The sequence below is a fragment of the Pan paniscus genome, chromosome 15 (assembly GCF_029289425.2).
Source record: "Pan paniscus chromosome 15, NHGRI_mPanPan1-v2.0_pri, whole genome shotgun sequence".
Taxonomy (NCBI): Eukaryota; Metazoa; Chordata; class Mammalia; order Primates; family Hominidae; genus Pan; species Pan paniscus.
The window spans coordinates 55,884,426-55,908,530 of NC_073264.2; the positions used below are offsets into that span (position 1 = coordinate 55,884,426).

The 24,105-nt window shown below is 49.2% G+C and overlaps 1 protein-coding gene across 13 annotated transcripts in view; it reads left to right on the plus strand.

The window, feature by feature from the left end:
- The window catches only part of SAMD4A (sterile alpha motif domain containing 4A), a 227,117-nt gene that overhangs the window by 196,854 nt on the left and 6,158 nt on the right, over positions 1–24,105 (plus strand). For 7 of the 13 annotated variants that reach the window (XM_055097604.2, XM_063596213.1, XM_063596218.1 and 4 more), the window contains 6 exons: positions 1,491–1,576; positions 7,126–7,244; positions 11,951–12,152; positions 13,418–13,544; positions 21,293–21,400; positions 21,490–21,573. In XM_055097604.2, coding sequence (XP_054953579.1) covers positions 1,491–1,576; positions 7,126–7,244; positions 11,951–12,152; positions 13,418–13,544; positions 21,293–21,400; positions 21,490–21,573 — 726 coding nt within the window. The remainder of the gene's footprint in view (positions 1–1,490; positions 1,577–7,125; positions 7,245–11,950; positions 12,153–13,417; positions 13,545–21,292; positions 21,401–21,489; positions 21,574–24,105) is intronic. The other 6 variants (XM_063596216.1, XM_055097606.2, XM_063596217.1 and 3 more) reach the window with 1 other exon arrangement.

Genomic DNA, 24,105 nt, shown 5'->3' on the forward strand with positions numbered 1-24,105 from the left:
CAGCCTCCCGAGTAATTGGGACTACAGGCACCCGCCACCACGCCCGGCTAATTTTTTGTATTTTTTAGTAGAGACGGGGTTTCACCGTGTTAGCTAGGATGGTCTCGATCTCCTGACCTCGTGATCTGCCCGCCTCAGCCTCCCAAAGTGCTGAGATTACAGGCATGAGCCACCGCGCCCAGCCGAATATTCACTTTTATACACACGCAGGCCTTATTTACAGTCTTTTCTACAGGCTGGTGGGTTTTAAAAAAAAATACTGTAGCCGGACACAGTGGCTCATGCCTGTAATCCCAGCACTTTGGGAGGCCGAAGTGAATCACTTGAGCCCAGGAGTTCAAGACCAGCCTCGGCAACATAGTGAGACCCTGTCTTTCAAAAACAAAATAATAAAATAAAATTTTAAAAGTATATATACTTACAATATTTCTATCAATACAAATAGCACCATCTCAAAGTTTTTTTTAAAGATGGCATACTATTCCACTGTATGCATAAACCGTAATGTATTTAACAAAGTCCCAATTAATAGGCAGTGAGGTAGTTTACAAGGTTTTGTTATGACAAACAATGTTATACTGAAAGTCTATGTGCAAAGGCAAGAAATAAATGGGATTGTGTGACCAATCAGCCATGCAGGGTTAGGGACAGGGAGGAATCAAGTATGATGCCAGGTTTCAAGCTTGGTCTCCTTGAGTGGCAGACATTTTTACTCTCTGGCTGACTCCTTTTGTCCACCCATCTCCACTGTGGCCCTGTACACACAACTGAGAAAGTCGGGGAATCGTCACCTCTACAATGAGACCAGAATGGGCCACAGTAACATGGCCGTGAGAAACCTAGTGCGTGTGTATACTCTACCCGCAGACTAACTCTGTTCCATCCTATTTAGCACTGACTTGAGTGTGTAGGTGAGCCTGCGCCTGTGTGTGCATAAATGTGCATATCACTCTGAGAAAGCAACCCTCTGAGGAGTGAGTAGCAGGCCTCCTGCACATGTGCACACCCACACACCTCCCCGTCTCCAGGAGGTGCCAGCTCGTTCCTCCAAACACAAACGCCACTGCCTCTGCACCTGGCGAGGGGTGTGCGCTCATTCATAAAATCACGGAGGCTGCTCTCTGACAGTGTCAGGGTCTTGGATACTTTTGAAGCCCCTCACACAGAGCCACTTTCAAAGACCAAGCTCAGGATGCCACTATTCACTGCTGTGTTCTTCCTCTTATTGCAGTGTCTTATTGCAGAAGGCTTCATATAGAATGGCATGACTGGAATTAACCCAAGGGGCTTCTCGAGACAAGGGCTCCCATGGTGACCCAGCCTTTGACTTCTGTGGAATGAGGAGCCTCTTGGCCTTTTTTGTGAGCCTTACATAAAGCCTCAGACACACATACCTCTCAGAGCGTTGGACCTGAAGGGAAATGAGAGTCAGGTCCCAGAGATTAGAAAGGGGTGCATTTTTCTAATTCATCTTTTCTTTTTAATTACAGTGTGCACACAGCTCTTGGTCTCCAGACCTGATGAGGAAAATATAAGTTCCTATTTACAGCTCATAGACAAGTGTCTAATTCATGAGGTGAGTAGTGACAGGTTTTACAAAACCATTTTTTTTTTTATTGCTTAGAAATGGTTCTCAGAGTTTCTGTGATGTGATCATTTTAGTCTCCAACAACTTGTTTTTGAGTGGTGGACAGTTATTAATAATAGGTTGGGCAGAACTAGGCTATGACAGCCTCAAACCCAAACACAGCTTGAACATTACTTTGGTATCCAAAGATTTGCCCAGACTGAGTGCTCTGATGTGCTGTGAACGCCTGCGACGACTTCTGGCTGGGGAAGCAGCCCTGGGTGGCCAAGCCTCAGAGGGTAACACATGAGCCCTGCTGCTTAGCCCTGGGCATTGTCAGGTCTTTTAAAAATCTTGTGTTGAACTCTTGCCTTTTAGCTCAGGGAACTGGAGAGAGGAAGGGAGAAAGAGAGCCCATAAAGAAATAATGAATGTGTATATGTGTGTGTGTGTTTGGGTTTGCGATTGTTGTAGGAATCGTATTTGCCACATATCCTTTTGGAGGAGGCCTGAGGCAGGCTGCAGGTGTGCCTACTGGACTCTCAGGCACAGTCTTCATATACAGAGTGAGACAGACCCTTTGGCATGGCGGGGCTAGGCAGCTGTCAGCACTGGTGGCTGTCCCTGAGGGACATGTAGGGAGAGGGAGTTGCACCTCAGACCTAAAACTCCAGTGGCTCCTTGGGCACCCCTCCCTCCCCACAAAGAGCTACAGCAGCAAGGCCTAGACTAGAGAAAACTTGGGACCAGATAAACCTAGGGTGGCGAAGTCTTTTTGTAGGATTTCGATGTGAGAATAAGATAGTAAGGGGGCCGGGGCGGTGGGTCACACCTGTAATCCCCACACTTTGGGAGGCCGAGGTGGGAGGATCACTCGAGGCCAGGAGCTTGAGACCAGCCTGGGAAACATATCAAGACCCTGTCACTACGAAAAAAACAAAAAACAAAAAAAAGCCAGGTGTGGTGGCGCACACCTGTAATCCCAGCTACTCGGGAGGCCAAGGTGGGAGGATGGATGGCTTGAGCCCAGGTGGCCAAGGCTACAGTGAGCTATGATCCTATCACTGCACTCCAGCAAGAGCAACACAGTGAGACTTGTCTCGGGGAAAAAAAAAATAGTAAAGGCCCCAGGCCTCCTCACCTTTGCTGCATGGGCAGCCAGTACTCCAGGAGTCCAGTAGGCTCCGGTGAAAGGAGACGCCCAGCACAGCGGCCAGGCCCCTTCTCCACTTCCCTCTCATGTTCTCACCCTCCCAGCTGTCACATGGGCCCTGTGCTATCGAAGTTCTCACTCAGTTCTCAGGGCCCTCACCCACTACCCACACTTCACATACAAGGGTACAGTCCCCCTCTGGGATTCCATCCCAGCTCCCCCTTCCCCACTTCCCCAAACCCTCATTTTTGCAGTTTCTCCTCTTGGCCGTATGGATTCTTATGTGCCCAAGCGGCTCTGGCCAAAGTTGTCAGTGTGACTACAGTGACCAGCCGCCTAGGTTGGGGGCTCAGACATGCCATCCTCTGAAATGTTTAACTATACCAAAGTACTAGACTTTTCGCTGAAAAAAAAAATGGTTTTTTCCCTCTTTAATGGCTTCCCTAGAGCACCCAGGCACTGTCAAAAGCCCGTACGGAAGGCTTATTTGTGACTTTGTTTCAGGGACAAGGCCTTCTCCCCACAAGCCTTGACTAATCCTTTTCTATTTCGAATCCTGACACTGGACTCGTTTTGGCCAGGAAAAAGCGACAAAGGAAGAGAAAGCAAGAACACAGTGAAGAATGTTACAACTTGTCCATTCCCTAGATACTTACTGAGCACCTAGGCAGGTTACAGTAGTGAGAGAAGGGGTGAGACAGAAAGAAACAGGCCATCACAGCCATGATGAGAAAGCCTCTGATAAGGTCATCCCTGAGTGCCCTGGAGCACAGAGGAGCAGCAGCAGCGGGCACCAAACCTGGAGCCAGAACAGGGCATTTCCGTGGAGGAACCCTCTCCACCCTGAGACCTGAAAGGCAAGCGAGAGTCCTGGTGGTACAGACTCGGTTCGTAAGGAGGCAGAAGAGAGTGATGTCTGCAGGGCTCCGTGTTTTGTTGAGAAGTAGGACATTTGTGGGTGGCTTGGGGCAGACGGAATGGGGAGGATTTCAGCCTCTGATAAAAGCAAACCGGAACTCTGCTTCCTCTCCCACGCCTGCTCTCAGCATTGATATTGGAGGACAAGGTACTGTCCACCTTGCCTCAAGACAGCTGAGCCCATGAGACAGAAATAATGAGTCCTCCAGCTGCCTGTGCCAAACAATCCACAGGCTTCCTAATTGTCCCTCGGCAGCCCTGAAACTTTGGCCTGACGCTTCCTGCTTGCCTGCCATCCTGCATGTCCTCCCTTGGTACCCTGGCTCTGGTTTTGTTTTTTCCCCTTTACCTCCGTGCAGCCCCAAGTGATCTCCTCTGGTTGCCCAGAGGGGCCTCTCGTGGCTGGGGGCCCCGGTCAGGAAGGAGATGGTGAGGTGTCTGCTTGCTAAGTTCATGTCAGGATGGAGGGGCCTGCGTGCTGCTTTGGAAGGGAAAATGTTGTTCAGGGCTTTTTATGATTTTACTTTGAGAGAGAGGAAAAGCGTCTGAATAATTTTCCACAGCCTCCGGTTATTCTGTGTGGGTAGAACACGCCCTGCCTGTGAGGCCCCGTGAAGGCGCACAGCCTCCATCCTGGAAGAAGTTTCACCCAGGCACAGAGAGACAGGACGCCCCTTCATAGCCCGGACACGCTGTTCCTTAGCTGGCTGGGAGCAGGGAAGGTATTGAGTGGGCCAGGACACCTCCCTTCCTTCCCGGGATGGAGGGACCGAGTCCCCAGAGTCATGAAAGGAAGGAGAGGAAAGTTCTGAATTTTACTTCTGAGACCAGTCACTTTGACTCCTGAATTATAATCCCAGGCCTCTGGGCACTTCACTGTGTCTTGAGGTGGCTCTGAGAAGATGAGCTCTTGCCTCTTTATGAACCTTTTCATCCAGCCACATATGCTGGGACACCGTAGCCATCTTCCTCCAGACAGATGCATTGGTCTAGGCCTGAGAGGGCCAGAACTCTGGAGTGGTGACTAGGGGTGCCTGGGCAGTTGCTGGGCATGAAGCCTTCCCTTCCCCTCCAGGCCCCTCAGGAAGCTGCTCCCCAGCCCAACCTGGGGCTGCCAGTGGAGGGGGCTGCAGTGAGATTTTGGGCATCATAGCCAATGCAGATCCCCCATAACTGAGCACTCCCCTGTAGGCCAGGAACCAGTGTTCAGAAACTCCTGGAGCCAGCCACAACCGAGCACCACACCCCCAGCTGAGAACCGGCCCCCACTCTCACTCAGCACTGCTAATGGGCTGGCTCCCATCTGCAGCCCTGAAGGAAAGGAGCCCGCTGCCCATTGAGGTGCTCAGGGAATGCGCCGACCTCCCCAGGAAGGCGCCAACATTCCCACCTTCTTGGATGCTGTTTGCCACCAGGGAAGATGTCATGTCTGTAATGATGTCTTAGGAAGCACATCCATGAAATGAGCCCTTTACGCCGTTGTCACTTGGAAACTCAGGCCAGTTGTCCTTCAGGCTGGCACCAGACCAGCTCAGTATTATAGTTTAGAGACCTTGAAGTCATTTGCTGTGTGCTATTGTTGGAGCTCAAGGTCATGTTGAATACTTAACGCGATGAACAGCCGTATACCACCACCAAACGGCCGGTCTGTGCAGTCTAAAACAAAACCCCAGTGTGACACCTGTGAGTGGCATCTATTTGAACCGTTATTAAGAGCGAGGCACGTTCCAGGTATTCTAAGTGTTGTTCATGTGTTATTTCATTCTCACAACATCCTTTTGAGGGAGATATTATCATCCTCAGTTTCTAGGAGGCACTGAGTCTTGGGTAGAGGGGCATGCATAAAGGCGTGCAGGGATTCGAGCCCTGCCCATCTGCATCCAGAGCCTTCCTCTGGCCCACAACTCTCCTCCCCAGGTCACCCTGACCAGCATGCCCACATGTGTCCTCACACAACATGTGGCTGAATAAGCCAGTCAAAAGCAGAAATGATCCCCTCTGGCTGTTAGTCCAGCAGAAACGCTTGCCTTTTGCCCGGTTTCAGAGGTACTCGTGTGTAGCTGGACATGCAGGGAGCATCACCAACCAATGAGAGGGACTGTGGAGAAGAGCCACGCCCTCGCCTCCTAGCCCACCTTGATGCATATTCTTAATGGCATCTGGCTAAGGTCACCCGGGAAGAAGGGGTTTGTAAGTCCTCAATGACGTTTCTGCCACACGATTAACATCCTTCTGCTTTTGTCCACAGAGCTCTCCTGGTATTTAGGTCCTTAAAGATTAAGCATCACTGGGAGACAACTAAGCTGTCATTTTTTTCCTCCATTTAAGGAATCTGTTTCCTTTATGGGAACTAGTCATTTAGTCTGTTACTGAGTAATATTTTATGACTACTTAAAGGAATTCATGCCCTATTGACAAAACTGCTTCGGAAACTTCTCTCCATCCTTGTTACTGTGAATCAATCAAATCACATGGATTTCCCACAGCACGTGTTCTAAGTTACAGTTCTAGTCACTTGGCAGGGGATTCATATGTGACATGGGGTCCTCACCATCTAGAACACCTCATGTTCATGCTCTACCTGCAGCAGAATTACCAGGGCACCTGCTACAAACACAAACTCTCTAGACATCCCCTTCAGATCTACTAAATCAGGCTCTGGGCATGTGGAAGGGAGCCCAGGCATCTGAATTTTGACTGTCTCCTTGTAATATATCATGAATCTGAGAGTTCCTGCCTTGGAGACTCCTAACCCACATAAAGTCCTTTCCTAGTCTGTGGCAACTACAAAGGCTAAACGCAAAAGGAAATATAACATAGGTAAGAGTTTGTTACAAGGCAGTAGGCAAAACACACACACCAGTTTTACTAGAAAAGAGTTCTGCAGGCATCAGACCTACATACTTCCCTAAACTTTAGAGAAGGTTTAAGTCAGGACTGGTACACTGGAATTTTTGTAAGGCAAGAGACCCATTAACTGGAGATGTCTCAGCAAAGCCCTGAAACACAGAGAATATAGTCCATTCTCTGACACCCTGTAGACCACTCTAGGGTGCCCACACACCATCAAGCAGATTGATTTTTGGAGTGGTTGAGAATTTTCATTGATTATGAAAATGCAGGGGGCCTGCAAAAGCCAGAGTATTCAACAATCAATTTTGCAATTCATTCTTGGTTAATAAATAGAGTCTGGAGTGGAGTCAGGAGGGAGGGGGAATGTGGATATGGATCTGCCAGAAATGTCACCAAAAATAAGGGTTGTCAGCAGTTTGATGCGTGTACCTTATCACGCACCTCCAATGTCAGATAACTTAAATTTTCAAAATAGGGCAACTCCCAAATTAAACTGACTACGTTTGGACCAGGTTAGAAACAGGTGAAGAAAAGGCAACTGCAGAGACTCCAATGTTTTCCCCTATTAATTGCATATTTCTCCCTCTAATGCCAGGCTGCGTCACCCATTTAAAAGTCCTGTTTGTTTTTGCAGGCATTTACAGAGACACAGAAAAAAAGATTGTTGTCATGGAAACAGCAGGTGCAGAAGCTCTTTCGGTCTTTCCCTCGGAAAACCCTTCTAGACATATCAGGATATCGACAGCAAAGAAAGTATGTTGGGATTTCATTCTTTGTAATGCATAGTGGTTCCCCTGGCGCCTTGTTGCCTACCTCGGTTCCTGGGGCAGGAATATGGCAGGGCACCATTCCTTGTTCACGAAGATGCCCTGTGGCGAGTTCCAAATTGCATTGCTTAAACAGGTGGGGCTGGGAAAAGGCTGTGAGAGTGAGCATTCCCAGGCGAAGAGCTGAATGTGAGCTTTTGTAACACAGTTTGCATTGTCAAAATGATGGTAATAGTCCGGATGGGTATCAGAGGGGAGAGTGGGTATGATTTAACGAATGCAGGCAAAACACAGGATGGCTTACCCACAAAAGGGGGATCTGAAAGGATAAAAATGGGTTGTTCTATCAGCACCTTAAGTGGTAGTGTGATTTTTTTCCCCCTTCGTGCTGTAGACAAGCTAATTATAGTTGGTGGCAGGGTGAAGAGCCCAGTGCTAGTCTATTTTGGTCTGCAGTCTCATAGTGGAGCAGTACAATTCTTGATTTTTTCATAGTACTTCAGCTTCTTGCACGCAGTTAAAAATAAGCCTGGTTGTACTTTAGAACCCATTACCTTAATATAGTTTTAAATTGAGGAATCCAATTACATATTAAAGATGAACTGCAGTGACAATTTGTGGGAGAAATTAAGGGTAGAGGAAGGGTTAAGCCTTAAACAATGATAGGGAATTGTTGAGACATAAGGGAATGAGAATGTAAACATCCTGAAAAATTAACATTCTATTTTACACTTTTAAAACATGAGCAGATAATTTCTTCACTTGCACCTGAAAGGGTCTGAATTCATTTCATTTCTCGGTGCATGTATAGAAGCTCTCTGCCCGTGGTGTTAAAATTTTGGGCATTTATTTGCGTAAGCGTGCCTTAAAACATCACTATTTTGTATTTAAGGGAGATAAGGCCAGTTGAAGTTTGTGAAAAGACTTCATGAAAGATTAATTTTAAAACTGAAGTGTGATCACATTCCAGCATATATAACGGTTATTTATTAAACAAACATTTATTTAGCACTTACATATGCCAAGTGGTATCCAAGCACTTTAAGAATATTAATACATTTAATCCTCATGACAACCATGTGAGGTAGAGCTGCTGTTGTTAACCCCATTTACAGACAAGTTCATAGGCAGCAGCATTGGGGATTTGAACCAGGCAGGCTGGCACCAGCTCCAGCTCCATGCTTTTAACCCTATGGAAGCCAGGCAACTCTCATGGTCTCAGGATGATGAGCAGAAAAGATTGTTCAGGCAAAGCGACACTCTTCAGGACCAGTTCCCTGGCCCCAAGCCCTCTGGGGTTGCCAACCCTCGTGGGTTGGACTAGACTACCTCTTTGCCCTGAGGATTCCCGATGGCCCAGATGAAAGGCAAGGTCTGCTTCCTTGGCCTCCTGCCCTGGGGCCTACCCCCATCCCAAGTGGCTTTTCTCTAAGAGCAGCAATACGTTTCCCAGGTGAATAGAAAAGGTTCCAGACTCCTCTTGCAACACCAGGCCCTTGGGAGACAAGTTCCAAGAGGAAGAAGGCATTCGGAGATTGGAGATGAAGATGGGGCGGCTCTTTGCTGCTCCTCCAAAAGTCCCACCCTGGCCTCTGTCAGCCCTGTGTTGTCATTGGTCCACATCCGAGAGCCTTCTGGAGGTGGAGCAGGGGACATGAACCTTGACCTCTCCAGGGTGTTTGTTAGTAACACTTGGATTGGGCTAACCCAAGGTTTGCCAGGTTGGAGTCCTAATGGACCCCTTTTAATTGATTAGATAAGAATGAATCGCTTGTGGATGTTCAATTGGATGTTACTAAAATGCTGGAAAATGTTTTATACTCATAAGTATTTCCTCTGGGATCTTTTTGTGCTATTAATTTGCTTTGAAGACCTGTTTCTCCAATAATACAAAGGTAACTGCAACCCAACCCCTGCTTGAATTATCACAAATCCCAAATTAATTGGTTCTTATTAATGTTACTTTATCAAAGACTTTTCATGCATTTCAACATTTCAGTGTAATGAAATCAGATTTAGAAAGGTAAGGCAAGAGAATGAGAAAGGAAAACTTGCTTTTGTCACTTTGTTCTCTCCCCAGAAAGCACTGATGATTTCATTAAGCCTAGCGATCTTAAGTAACCCAAGCGTTCACTCTGGTTGCCAGCAGTGGCAACCCTCTGCAAAGCTGGCTTTGTAATAACCCTCGAAGGGTCCCATCAGGAGAGAGAAAGATGGCCTAGCCAAATTCTCCCCTCATCACGTCCTACTCCCCTCTCCTATACAGCTGAGTCCTAAGAGTCCCTGGATCCCTCCTTTCTCCAGTGACTAAGTATCCCATAACAGAGTCCTCTTCCCACATTATATTGCTTAAGAATTCAGTCTTGCCTTCCTGGAAACACAAATCATTTTAGCATCACTCATTGACTCTGTATTTTGCATATGAAATAACTTTTTAAAAATCCAACCAAAAAGGAAAGTGAGAAAACGCTATCCACGCTAAATAAGGAAAAATCATAGCAGAATACTGAATCATCTACCAGGTGGCCAAAATTCCGACTTCAGAACTCAAAGGACTAGTTTTTGTCATTAAAAACAAACAAACAAACAAAAAAACACTCGGCCCTTGTCTCTACCTCACGTAGTCAGATTGTCCTTCCTCCAAAGGAGGTCTCATCATGTGAAATTTATTCTACCCCTCCTGGCCCTGAGTTCTTCCTTCAAACCAAAAAATCTGAAGCCTTCGTAAAAATGAAAACGAAATGTTTAAAAGGGAAAATGGGAGAAAAAAGGAAGAAAGGCCAAGACAAAGATACCAAGAACCTGTGAGTGTCCTCCTCACCACATTTAGATGAGCTTCTGACCAGAATCTAGAACTCCTTCCTTGGCCACCAAAGCCTGGAAGTAGAAAGGCACAAGCCCAGAATTCTCCTTCGTGCCACTTCTCCCCTTAGGAAATTTAGGAATTCTGGGGAGAAGAGAAACATTTTCTGAGATCTGCACTGCTGGCTCAGATGCCCCTCCCCCTACATACAGGCACAGCTCTCTTTCTCAGGAAATGACTGTTCTGCAGGCCCCTATCACCCTCAACTGGTTAAACTACGTCAGCCCTGCTTCCCGGAGTCTCCCCGCAGGCTTGGTACAAACCTCCCCTGTGTCGCTGGAAAAGCAGATCTCTTCCATCTTGTGGCCACTGGAGGTAAAACATTTCGACTTCAACATCCGTGAATGACTAAAGCTGACTCTTCTTGGAAAGAATGTGCTGGTTCCTGAAACCCTGCCGGCTGCTGTGTAACCTCCCGGACCTGAGGCGTGTCAGAGAGGATGCATTCTTCAGTGCTGAGGTCACCCAACCCAACGGCAGCGCCGGCATCTGCACGTGATGCTAAGGGCTCTGGCAGCCTCCCTGCCCGGACCCAGGAGAAGCATGGACCTGCCCTGGCCCTTATGCAGCCGACTTTGCAGGGAGGGCCTGTGAAGTGAAGGCAGTCTGTGTCCTAGGTCCAGAACACTTGCAAACATCATCTCCGACCTTATATCCCTCGCCCCACAGGTGGCATCAGCTCTCCCATTTGAGGATGCGTCATGATGGCAGAGACTCATTGGTTCATTCATTCAACTGCATTCACTGTGCAGAAACTGATTCAGGCACCGGACATGCAGGATGGATGAGGACAGACATGGAGCTTACATCCTGGTGGGCCTCACAGGCTTCTCCAAGTCCGCCACACAGACAGGCTGAGCAGAAACAATGATAGGATTAAAGAAGGGAGCCCTGGGACAGGAGTCAGACCAGTTGTGACCCTGACTCTGCTGTTTTCTTGCTCTGTGGCCTCTCAAAAGCATGTGAGTGTTCAAGACCTGTGTCCTCATCTGCAGCAGCATGGGTTGGAGAAGATGCAGTAGGGAGGCGCAAGGCGGCAGGCAGAGTGCTGGTGAACCTGCTGAGCCTGCGTGCCAGCGCTGCCCCCTGCTGGCTGTGTGACCTGTGCACAAGGATTACGCACTGTTTTACTTCTCCAGCTACAAAGGAGAGAGCACCTACTTCATAGGGTTGTTGCAAGGATCGAAAAATAATGTCGAAGTCCCAGGAAGTTCCATGTGATATAGCCTCTCAGATGTTAGCTGCTGTTTTAATTATAGTTATTTGCTGGCACACAGCTCCCTGTAGGCTTCATAACTGTCAAAATGTGAGCAGAGGCGGGGTGCAGTGGCTCACGCCTGTAATCCCAGCACTTTGAGAGGCTGAGGCAGGAGGATCACTTGAGCTCAGGAGTTCCAGACCAGCCTGGGCAACATGGTAGACCCTGTCTCCACCAAAAATATAAAAATCTGTAGTCCCAGCTACTCAAGAGGCTGAGTTGGGAAGATCGCTTGAGCCTGAAAAGTTGAGACCAGCCTGGGCGACATAGTGAGACTCCATCTCTACCAAAAAAAAAAAAGTTAGCTGGGCATGGTGGCACATGCCTGTAGTCCCAGCTACTCCAGAGGCTGAGATAGGAGGATCACCTGAGCCCAGGAGGTCAAGGCTGCAGTGAACCTACATCTCACTGCTGCACTCCAACCTGGGTAACAGAGTGAGACCCTGACTAAAAAAAAAAAAAAAAAAAAAAAAAAATGAGACCTCCAAGGCGACATCCCTTGGGAAGCCTGTGGCTTAAAAAGGGCTGAATAACGACTGATATTCTCTTCCTTCTCTCTTGGCTCTCACAGTCGAGGCTTTGGGCAATCCAACTCCCTCCCGACGGCTGGCTCTGTGGGCGGTGGCATGGGCAGACGGAACCCGCGCCAGTACCAGATCCCCTCTCGGAACGTCCCTTCCGCCCGCCTGGGCCTCTTGGGCACCAGTGGATTCGTCAGCTCCAACCAGCGCAACACCACAGCTGCCCCCACCATCATGAAACAAGGAAGACAGGTTTGTTCTGCCCCAAGGAAGGAGGAGGATGGCCAAGCTCAAGGCCCAAGGCTGCAGATGTCCCCCCGGGTGACTCCAGGGTGGGGAGAGAGGCCAAGGGGGACTATGCTGGGGGCAGTTGCCACCATTCCTCAGAGGTAACAGCATTGTTCGCGTTGTTCTCTAGCAGACAGAGCAACCCCATAGCTGTGTTTAGGATGCCCAGAGGACCACTTTAACCTTGGGGACCCTGCACAAGAGGACCTTTAGAAAGAAATGCAAGACCTATTTCTTCTTTGCCCCATGCTTGACCTTCTACCACCCAAATCTGGGTTCCAGGAGAGCCTGGCATTTAGAGAAGTTTCTTGCCCTTTTTATCCATGGCAAAAAGCTCCTTTGTCTCAGTCCCAGCTCTGGTGGAGCATCCACAGGACAAAGTCTGAGAGAGTGTGCCAGGGGGAGAGTTAACACATTCTCAGCCTGCCCAGAGGTTCTTGCTGTGCAGTTTAGAGCTGACTTCTCTGGCCCGTCGCTCATACCCCTCTAGCCCCAGGCCCCACCCCTGCCCAGTGCCTTCCGCCTGTGTGCCCAGAGCTTCTCGAAGCTCTGTGGGTAGGGATTAGGATCAGAGGGACACAAGTAGGTCTGAGGTTCTGGGGTCTCAGGAGAAACTAAGGGATGACAGATCAGCTTAAAAACAGGAAAAGGGCTTCAGGCAAGACGGGCAGGATTCACTACCCAGGGTACCAGAAAGCCCCATCTTCTGACCATTGTCCCCAGCCCCCAGATCAGTTCAAGAAGACGTCACTACTGGGACACACAGGCTGAGTTGTGCCAGCTCATTGCCAGCTGAGAGTTTCTTTTCTCGCCCCCTCGCTTTGGAGTACATTGTAAGAATCTTAAAAAAAAAAAAAAAATCAGAGCCCTGAAATAGTTTGTGCTCTTCGTTGCATACATTTATAGAACTCCCCCATTTCCTAGAAAAGTGGCAGGGAAAAAGCAAAAGCAACAAATGCGATAAAAAGAGTTCTGCAGATAGGGAAAGAGGTGTCCAGATGAAGCTGAGGCTTACAGCAAGGCCACCACTGAGGAGGTGAAGAGAAATTACAGTGAATGGAATCTAAACCCTCTCTCTATAAATAAGCAGATGCTAGCACTGGCCTGCAAGCCCCTTTTCTAGAAGTTAGTTCTCCTGGGATCTTTGCCTCCCAAATTCTTGCTGGCGGCTCTGCTCTCCACCCCAGTGGGGCTGAACTAACAAGTTCCCCTTTTGCTTTTCTCACCAGAACCTGTGGTTTGCCAACCCCGGGGGCAGCAATAGCATGCCAAGCCGCACCCACAGCTCAGTCCAGAGGACCCGCTCGCTGCCCGTGCACACTTCCCCACAGAACATGCTGATGTTCCAGCAGCCAGGTAGGGCCCGGCGCTTCATGTCCCCTTGACACAGAGGGGAGGCCAAAATAGATGCCCTAGCAAACCCAGCCGGAAAGTGCTTAGCCTCGACTGTCACCGTGCATTCTTTGGAGCTTATAGAAGCCTTTCCTTTTTTAAACTGTGCCTTGCCAGCATGAATAGCGGCGGCTTGGCTGAGAGCCAGCATGTGGAGCCCCAGAGTTGGTTGCAATCGGATGGGGATATTTTTGATACTAGTCATATTTCTAGATTGATTAAACCAGAGATAGCACAAGAGGGCTTTGGTGGTGGGGAGGTGGGAGGGCTCCATGTGTAGTGTGTGTGTGTGGAAAGAGAAAGTGAGAGTGAGACAGAGAAAGAGAAAACTGTTGATGCTGAGACCTTCCCCCTGGTTTGGGCTTTTCTTGCAAAGTGATGACTGTTGTACCAGCCATCTTTCCTTTACTTGGTTAAAGAGCAACTTAGCACACTTCAGATCAATTTCAGCTTTCACTATGCTTCCTAAAACAGAGTGGTTGGAATTATGCACAGCTAATGAATACTTGAACCCTTTTCTATGCAGGCAGTGATCTTGTAGACTTTGTAGACTCCAGGAGTAATAACAAGCCACACAGGCAATTACACTGCACCTATCTAGATGGACCCCCCCACCCCCACTGCCCCAAGGCAGGCAAACTGGAGATGTGTTGTACCTGTAGGAAAATGCCCTGAACAGTAGAAACGCTCTGTCCAGTAAGTCCTATCTGTAGGAGTTTAAAGAAGAGAAGTGTTACTGTGGCCTGGAATAGGCAAGGAAGCTTCTTGGAGTTGGAGCTGAGCTTCAGGGCACAGCAGAGGGTCGAGAGAGGGAAGGCAGAGTTACAGGCAGAAGGAACCCAGGAGCAAGACTGCAAAGGTCCAGAATACCACAGCATGGCCCGGAAGCCGTGGCTGGGCCAAAGGGTCTGGCTGAGGTAGCAGAAAGTGGACCCAGGGAGCTGTAAAGGTTGTGGCCCATGGTGGGGGACTTTGAATCCTGAATCCAAAGCTGAGAAGCTTGGACTCTGGCCACTCTCCCTGGGGGGATTCCGAGTAGAAGTCAGGCAGGAGGGTGCAGGATGGGGTGGGGGGGTAGGCTGGAATTGGGAGGTCAGGGAGGAGGAGGACGCTGGAGGACACACCGCTGGGAACGGCATGTCAGGGAGGGGAGCGACAGCTACCCAGTGCAGAGGCCTGCTCACATTGCTTCTTGACTTCCAAAACTCTGCTCACTTTTGTTTTAAAGCTCCTTTTCTCTATATTTATGCACCAAAATATAACAATATAATTACACATATTTCTATATGCTTAGCTATTTTTCTTCCTGGGAAGAAACATGATAAAATTTGGGGGTTGTGAAGGCTTTATCCCAGGGTCCTTTCATCCCATCCTCTGTTTTCACGCAGAATTATGTATAATCCATTCCCAATAAAAAAGAATCTGGACAAGATTTGAAGAGGTCCTGCGCACAAGGAGATCTGTCACCTTGAATGGGTCTTTCACCCTGGCCTCAGTCTCACCAGCAGAGTGACCACTGTCTTCAATTCTGTATACCTTCTCAACGCCTTCTTGATTTTTTCCCTTCCTGCCACTCTTTTGCCAGTTCTCAGCCTTCCTCTTTGTTCATACTGAATCTTCCCTGAGCTTTCTCCATCTTAACTGGGAAGACTAGGTCCAGACAGTCCCCTTTCTAAAAGCTGGGTTGTCCCGGAGCGCTTCGGGTTTGTTGATAGAATCTTCCCCCTATACCTTTGTTTCCCCTCCACTATCTCACAGCAATGCCAAGTGGCTGGCTTGTGCTCAGAGCAACTATGAACCTAATATCATTTTCACTCTTCATGCGAACCCTCTTGTTCCTGTGGTTAAAGAATCAAATAATACAGAAGTGCTGTGAGCAAAAAGTGACTGTCTCTCTCCCCTCCCCTTCCTAGCCCACAGGCACAACCCCTTTTAGCAGTCTGTAGTTACCTGCAAGTCTCTAAATAATATGCTTCGCACACTGGACTTAAAACTCTGGAACGCTTTGAGTGTTTTTTTTAAATCTCTCAAGTATTACAAACCCACTTCCAGCAAGGTCTTAAAGATCCTCACACGGCATTTTTAATAACAGCCAAAGCACAGGAAAAAGCCCGCTCTAAATTTCCTGATTGCAAATAAACCATTGAACGCTGGACAGGAGCCACTCCTAAGTCCTGCCCAGCACGCTCAGCACCATGCTGGGTGGCTCTTCCAGGACATGCATAAAGGGCATGATAGGGCAGGGCCTGGCCAGGACCCAGGATCCCTCACTGAAGGGGAAGGAGGCTGCAGAAGGCCCCTGCTTAAGGGCACAGGGTTGCAGTTCCTCAGCCCTTGCCAATCATTGTCAAGGCCACAGGTCACTGTAGTGACTTTTCCTTCCTCCCAAGGAGGCAGCCTCCTACCCAGGGACAACACCTCTGACCTCCAAGCAGGTCCAGACGAAGGCTCATCCTAGAGTCAGAGTCCTCATCCTGGATTCAGAGCCGCTTCTGCTCTTCCTGGATTCAGAGCCTCTTCTGCAGATGGGCCTTTCCACACAAAGCAGTGCAATCTGGTTCGCTATGGAGACTTCCCGGGGCTTGTGGCCAGGCGTTAAAACTAGACTACAAATATCATGTCAGGACAGCAAAAATCAGGAAGTCAGAAAGTGGCTTTCATCTGTACATGAACAGGAGTAATAGTGAACACAAAATGAAATTGAGATGTGTAACTAACCCAAAAGTAAATACTCGGAAAACTGTTATCATACAATGCAGTGTTTTCCTCCTGGCTGTTAGATGTCTTCAGAGAATCCATTGTAAACTGGGCAAATCTTGAAGACTACAATGCATTTGAAGGATGCTTTGATTCTGTAAACCTAAAATAACTCTACTGATGGGAGACTTTAAACGTCTCATACAGAGAAGACAGAGGGCTAGAACCCACCAAGTTGCGGATCAATTCATCAGTCACCTTGCTCGGGTTTACAGGACTCGTCCCTCGTTCCTGGTTCTACACAATTCACGGGCACTTGGAGGCCCCTCAGGAGTGGTGTTTCATGTTATTCCCACATGGAAAAGCTTTATTTTTTTTTTTTTTCGAGACGGAGTCTCACTCTGTCACCCAGGCTGGAGTACAGTGGCGCAATCTCAGCTCACTGCAACGTCCACCTTCACATGGACAAGTTTTAGCTGTTTCCTGGGACCAGCCAGGAGACCCTTCAGGTGGCTATTGCCAGTGATGAGTAAGAAACACTACGAGGTGTAATACGCTCACCAGAAAACAAGTGTGGCGCCTGTGCGAATGGTCACGTTCCTCATGGAGGCAGGGTGTTTTCTCAACTAGATAACTGGTTTGGAAATTGCTTGGAGAGGGATCCTTTATTTTGGAAGCAACTAATTTCTACTGACCCAGGCTTAGTTGTCCTTGGGATCCAGTCAGAGAGGAACTTGGAGTGGCCCTGGCTCAACAGTAGGAGATCATGGAGGTTCTTTACCCCCGGGAGGGCCTAACAGAAAAGGGCAGGGAACCCCATAGCAGGCTTCAAAGGAAAACCTTCAGAAGGGTAGGCTGCACAGCCTTCTGGAAATCTCATTCTTCCCTTGCCCAAAGCCACATGCAAACTACCCTTGGTTGTGAACCAGCTGGATGTGAGCTGGGTCCAGTGGCACCTCACATGGCAGCATTTCATGGTGTGACTTACCTGATCACCACAGCAAACCTCCTCTAAGTACCAGCTCACAATTGGGATTCTTCTGCCATAAGCACGCTGCATATATCTGGGAGCACAGGGCTCCAGGCTGTTATTTTTCATTTCCTTCCGGAGAACTGCCTTTAGAAAGAATAGAGAGTTATTGGTGCACTGGGTCCAGTAGGGTGTGGAAGGGGCTGCCATGCAGAGGCAGAAACCAGAACAGGGACCCAAGTACAGTACTGGATAAATATTTCCTCCATGTCTTCTAATAAATCAAGGCAGACATCCCTGTTCAGGACTGGCAGACAATGGGTAGGGAGATTGATAAATAATTCTGTCATAGCCAAGAACCCAGCTGGGCCCACGGCCTCCTGCCTCTGAGCATCAACTTGGGGCAAGATGGTACAATATCATCTTCTACCATGTTGTACCCATCACTTTTTGTGAAAGCGTTGGTCCCAGAGAACCTCCACAGGTGCTGACCTTCGGCAGGCTTAGGAATGTTAGGAGGCCACCAGAGAAAAGGTGCGTTCCCATGGTCAACTCAGGGATGCCATTCATTACTCCTGCCACCCTCCATGGCCATCTCCGCCATCCTCAGCTTGCCTGCTGCCCCACCCCTCTGTTTCCCTGCCTGTGCCATTTCTTTCCCTTTTGTTACCATCCTCCCCCTTTCTTCTTAGTTCTCTTGTCTTCCTTTCTTCTTTACTCATCTCATCACAGCGGAGCAGGTCCCACTGCTCTGTCCCTTTTTGTCTTCCCTGCTTTCTCTCCTCCTAGCAACCCTGCTCCTCAGTGAACCAGACTCCACACCTTTCTAGTTATCCAACAGAGTTGCCTCCGCTGTCATTGGCAAAATGGGATTCTATAGATTTTTCCTGGAATGCCCCAGCCTGTTTCTTATTCTAAAGTCCTAAAGAAATTGGCTCCTTACCCTCAGTGCCTTGGAGAAAGAGCACTGCAGAATTGCACCGTGGGTGCCACACATGTGAGACCCAGCAGGGATGGACGGTTACTGCCAAGGACAAGCCCTGTGGACTCCTCGGGTGGATGCTGCAGCAGCACCTCATTAGGGATGGGTAGCATTCTGTTCCGGAATCTTCTTGACCCTGGGCCTGAGCACAGGACTACTCCATACATGTGGGACTTCTGAAAAGATACAATTAATGTCTCAAGTCAGCCTAGGCCTTGGGGATTCCAAAACTAGGGATCCTTACTGAATACTGGAATACTGGTCCTCAGAGATGCCATCTGAGCCGAAGAAACATGCCTCCTTTGGGAAAGAGCAGAGGAGGCTCAGTTAAAGAGGGGTCTTTCCTTTCGCCTTCCTGAAGACTCACATCTCCATCTGCCTGGTCTGTGGCCACGAGGGGCAGGGGCCTGGGATAAATGAGATGGGCCCTCAGGGTTAACAGGAGCCACAGCAAGGGTTGGCCTGGTGGTTTATGTTGGTCTGTGGGGCAAGAGCTGCCCGAATGCCCCTCTGGGGCACCTAGCCCCATACAGCTAAGGGTTCCTAGCCTGAGATGGAAGCTGTTTTCCACCCAACTGGTCTTTCTGTCTTATACGTGCGGCGAGATGGCATGGATCTGTTTTTATCAAATACACAATTAAAAAGTCACACTATTAGGAAACTCTGCAGTGTGAACATATGGGCTTCTCCCAAGACTTAGAATTTTTCAAAGCCACTCAGAGTGGTGGGGGTCACGGCTCCCCAGTGCATGGAAGCAAAGAGCTGGGGAGAAGAAGCGAACACCCCCACTTCCCACCTAAAAGAGCAGCCACGAAGGTTTGGGGATTCTGGAGCGGAGAGCCCTGCGTTTCTCAGCCCCCTTTTTGGAACACGCAATCCCAGGCTTGGAAAATGGCATTTTGCTGCGTGTTGGCAAGAAATCCTGCAGCTGAAACACTTCTCTCCAAATGTCGAGCATCTTTATTTATCCAAATCTCTCCACAGTGTTTGTTTAAAGGGGAGCGCTGGAGAGTAAACTAAATCTTACAATGAGCATATGGATGGCTATAATTGCTGAGGTTTGTTTTTTTTTCATATTTGCTAACTCGCTATATATAAAATTGTGTTTCTATTTTATAGATTTCACACCCTGAAGACTGCTAATTTTTGCATGCATATGATTTTCACATGAATGGATGCAAATACTAAAATCTCTTCCCCCTGGAATTGTCTAATTGCCCCGACCCTACTCTAACAGCAACTAGTGGGTGGGGGCGGTGGAGACTCCTGCCATTCTCTGTGGCACCCCACTTCCCTGGAAGCTCAGTCGGCCTCCGTCTGCTCACGTATTGGCACGGTTGTCTTCCAAACCCATTGATGCCGGAACATGGGTCAGGAAGAACACAGTCAGCTCTCTGGTGCTTTCCATAGCGTTCCTTTTTGCCAGGCTTCTGAGATTTTTAAATAACGGAAGCAACATCTGCCTCTGAATTAGCTGACAATGGGAAACACACATTGCAGAGATTATCTTAATGTATAGCAAATCAAGGAAAACAAAACTTTGACTTAACCATTGGTTTCAGCTTCCTATCCCACCAAGCCACCAACTTCGTTTCACTTCTCTTTCTTCTCTCTCTGGCCCCATGTGCTCCCTTGGTGGAGACATGAAGGAGCAGGCAAGTGGCCTGCAGGGGGACCCCAGGATGCTTTGCCCACTTGACAGGTAGAAGAGCTAAGGCCCTCAGCATGGAACAGGTTCCCAGGCTCACAGAGGAAGGTGGTGGCAACACGGAGACTTCTTGGTCACCTGGAACACACCCCGCTGTGGACACCCCCTCTGGGACTTTTTTTCTGCCTCTCCCCTTAGGATTTTGCAATTCTTTTCAAACCAGTGTCACAAAACTTTAAAAAAAAAAAACAAAAAGGATTTCACAACTCTTAGCTGTCAGAGTTTCCTTCTACTTCTTCTACTTTCTCTTTTTCTTCGCTCGGTAGACATGTATGAGGCAGAAGGCCAGGGTTGGGCGCTGTGGGAGATTCAGAGAGATAGGGAAGCATCATCACTGTCTACAAGGCACTTCCAGGTAGTTGAGGACATTTAAAGTCGCCACCGGATGAGGCCTGCGGAGGTGGTGACAGTGAGGGCTCCAGCAGGTGAGAGGAGGTGGCTCCCAGACACTGCCTCCTGCTCACAAGAGGCGACATTGGAACCTGGGGAGATAGAGGGGTTCCAGGTGGTAGAGGGGAGATTGTGGTGAGAATGTGCACAGCACTGTCGGGCAGTGGGAGCCGAGCCCCTACTGCCTGCAGAGTGGGTGTCTCAGCCCTTGGTTCTAGAGGCCCTCGAGGCTGAGTGTGTTGACAGTTACCTGCAGTTGCTGTGGCAGGTGGCTGAGCCCCGGCTCTGGAGTCAGAGAGGGTCTTGTCCCAGCTTTGTGTTAGTTGGCTAACTTTGATGAGTGACTTCACCTCTCTGAACCCCACTTGGGCTTGTTGGGCAGATTAAGGAGCCCGCACACCTAAAGCCTCCCACGTGGTCTCACACTAAGAGGTGCGTGCTGGGCCCTGGCTTTCCTCTCCCACTCTAGATGCATGCCAGGCCCTGCTCTAGGTACAGGGGGCAGAGCCAAGTTCTGCTCCAATGAGGTGAGCACTCAGCGGGGTCAGGGGAGGGGGACAGTAGGAAGTGAATACAAATATCAAATATGACAGCTGTGGGCGAAGGCTATGAAGAAAAATAAAGCAGGGGAAAGGGATAGTGTGGGGGCATGGCTCATACAAGGAACAAAGTCCTTTCCAAGGAGATGATAGAGCCAGAAATGTGAAGGCAGGGAGAGCCATGGAAACCACCCCAGGGAACAGCGGTGCAAAGGCCCTGAGGTAGGAGGGGGCCTGGGGCAGAGCAGAGGAAGGAGAGAGCTGTATTGAGGGTACAGAGATAACAAGGGCCTGGATCATGCGGGGCCTTGTGGGCCAGGGCAGGAGGTTGGCTGTTACTTTGATGGGAGGCCGCTGGAGGGTTCTGAGCAGAGGAGGCACAGACTGTGACATGACCAGCTATTTTTAGTCTCCGTTTTGTTCCAGGTTCCCAAGTTCACAGTGGACTGTGTTTAACAGACCTTAGAGGTTGGTTGAGCCTGAGTGGAGCCCCTTCCATGCCAGCGCTGACAGTCCCCAAGTCCTCCCAGGGAGGTACACCAGACCTTTCTCCTGAAGGTGGAACCAGGTGGCACCCTGCTTATCTCCTGCTTGTCACCAACATAACCCTTTATCCCCTGCAGAATTCCAGCTTCCCGTGACCGAACCTGACATCAACAACAGGCTGGAGTCGTTGTGCCTCAGTATGACCGAACACGCCCTGGGAGGTGAGTGTGTTCTTCCTGCATGTCCCCATGTCCCTGTTACCGTGTGCCTGGGAGAACTGGCCATCTGCTGTCTATACCGTGGCAGGAGCTCAGGAGAATTGGGGGAGGACAAGGAGGGGTAGGCAGGGGACAGGGAGAAAGAGTGGCCTTAGGGTACTGTTGGACCATTTTCCAGCGGCACCATGCCAAGTGGCCAGTGCCCTGTTTCTCCTCCTTTTCTGGGAGGTGAGTCAGGGACCTGGCAATCAAAGCTGTCCCTCTGTCCCCAGAAGCTCCACCTCCCAGTGCACATGGGAATCACACCACAGCAGTTGTCCCAGCCAAGTGCCAGGCCTGGAGGAGTCAGGGACATGAGACATGGCTTTTAGTAGGAATATCCCGCACAACACTGGATGCTTCCCTTCTCTGCACTAGATCCCCCAGCCTGGTCCAAGCATAGCCCAGCTTGCCTTAGAAATAGAATTTTTGAAAAACAGAAAGCCCAGCTTGTTTGTGTATCTCCCAGTTGCAAACAACTTTCTTGACACCTGGAGCCCAAAGCAGGCTGAGGTGTCCTTTCCTGTGTGACAGGGACAGGTTGAGTTAGAGGCGCCTGCACGTCCACTGCCCAAGCCCAGAATGGGGGCTGTGCTGTGCAGGGCTGTGGCCCCACAAGCAGCTCACAGAAGCATCTGTGCTCCCCCGTGTGTTTGGCTGGAAGCCATGCTTGGTCACAGCAGCCCTGGGAGGCCTTCAGCTCCCTCCTGGTACTAAGCGGGCACCTTTCTCTGGGCCTGTATATTTATGATGCTTGGCAGGCAGAGGAGAAAAGAGATGTCTGCCATTTCCTGCCAGCTTCCTGGGAGGCTCTGTGCCACAGAGACACAGAGAGGCCTCCTATGAGCCTTTCCAATAGCCCTATCCAGTCTACACTTGCTCTTAGCCAAAAGGCCGAGAAGCGATAGCCCTATCCAGTCTAGACACACTTACCCACCCAGAGAAGGGCTGTCTGCACACCTAGAGCCAAGACGTGCGCCACCTGGCAGTGGTGGGGAAAAGACTGCCATCCTCTGCTGCTTCAGAGAGCCTTGTCCTCCAGACCTAAGATTGTTAGATTTTTAGTCTCTGCAAACACAATCTTATCCTGAAACCAAATATGAAATAGATCAGTGCTCTGCATGGAGCAGAGTGGTGGGTCCGGGACCACACCCACCTGACCTTAGCATCAGGGGGAGCTGAAAGCCTTCCAAGGGCATCACAGAGCTTCACCAAACAGATGGTGGGAAGACACAGCCCCTTCTGTGACTTCCCCCAGAGCTCTATAAAGAGCCTCATTTGCGAGCCACTGCTCTCTGCCTTGGCCATTCAGATCTCAGGAACATCACTGGGCCATCCCTGGTACCTCTGGCAGGAGGTGCTGCCAGCTCATCTTTACCTCATAGAGGAGACTGGGTCAGCAGCCCCCTAATGAGAAATGGGAGACAACTCAAATGTCCACCAAAGGATGAATATGGCTCAAAAAAATGTGGTGTATCCAAACAGTGAAAGAGCATTCAGCCTTTAAAAAGCAAAGAAGTACCAACCTATGCGACGCAGTGGATGAATCTTAACATTATGCTGAGTGAAACAAGCCAGGCATAAAGGACCACAGAGCGTATGATTCCATTTATGTGAAATGTCCAGGAGAGACTAATCTACTGGGACAGAAAGTAGATGAGTGGTTGCCAGTGGCTGAAGGGAGGAGGATGAAAATATTCTGGAATTAGATAGTGGTGAGGGTTGCACAGCTTTGCAAATATACTAAAAACCACTGAATTGTATCCTTTCAAAGGGTGCAATTTATGATATGCAAATATTTCAATTAAAAGTAGTAATGACAGTCTCCCTGGGGCCAGAGTTAGGATAGCAGCTGGTGAGTGAGTCCCCTGAGCTGGCACCTGCCAGAGCTCTGACATGGGGAGGGAAGCCCCTGTGCTCCCCTGCTCGACAGTGGCCAGCTGGGTGGGGGACTGACTCAGTCTTTCACTGCTTTTGACCAAAGAAAAAAGAGAACTGACCTTTTCCCCCAGGGCTTGATACATCTCAGACAATTGGCATTTTGGAGGCTCATATCAAACTGCTAAGTACCAACATTATCATCATTAGCAGCAAGAATACCAAATGCTCTTTATTAAAGGAAGGTTTTCATTGAAAAGACTTCGTTTTTTTCAGTCTGTTCTGTTTTTACAGAAAACCTCTCTGAACCGATGGGTTTTTGCTCATGTTTTCATCTTGTTAATCTCCTAAGCTTTTTTATTGCTGTGTTTCTTCCCAATAATCCCCTCTGGTGGGAAGCCTCGTAAGCAGTTTCCTGAGCAGAGAATGCAAATTAAGTTCAGGGTGGCCTAGTTGGGCACAGTGGCAGTGTGCCCTCCCAATATGACAGAGCTTCTCTGCTGGCCAGCCCCTTCCAGGTGCCAGGAAAGATGGCCTTGCTGGAGACAGTATGCTAATGAATCAAGTCCTTTTATGGGAAGAGGAACGGGCAGGGAGAGGAAAGCACAGTAAAAGAGG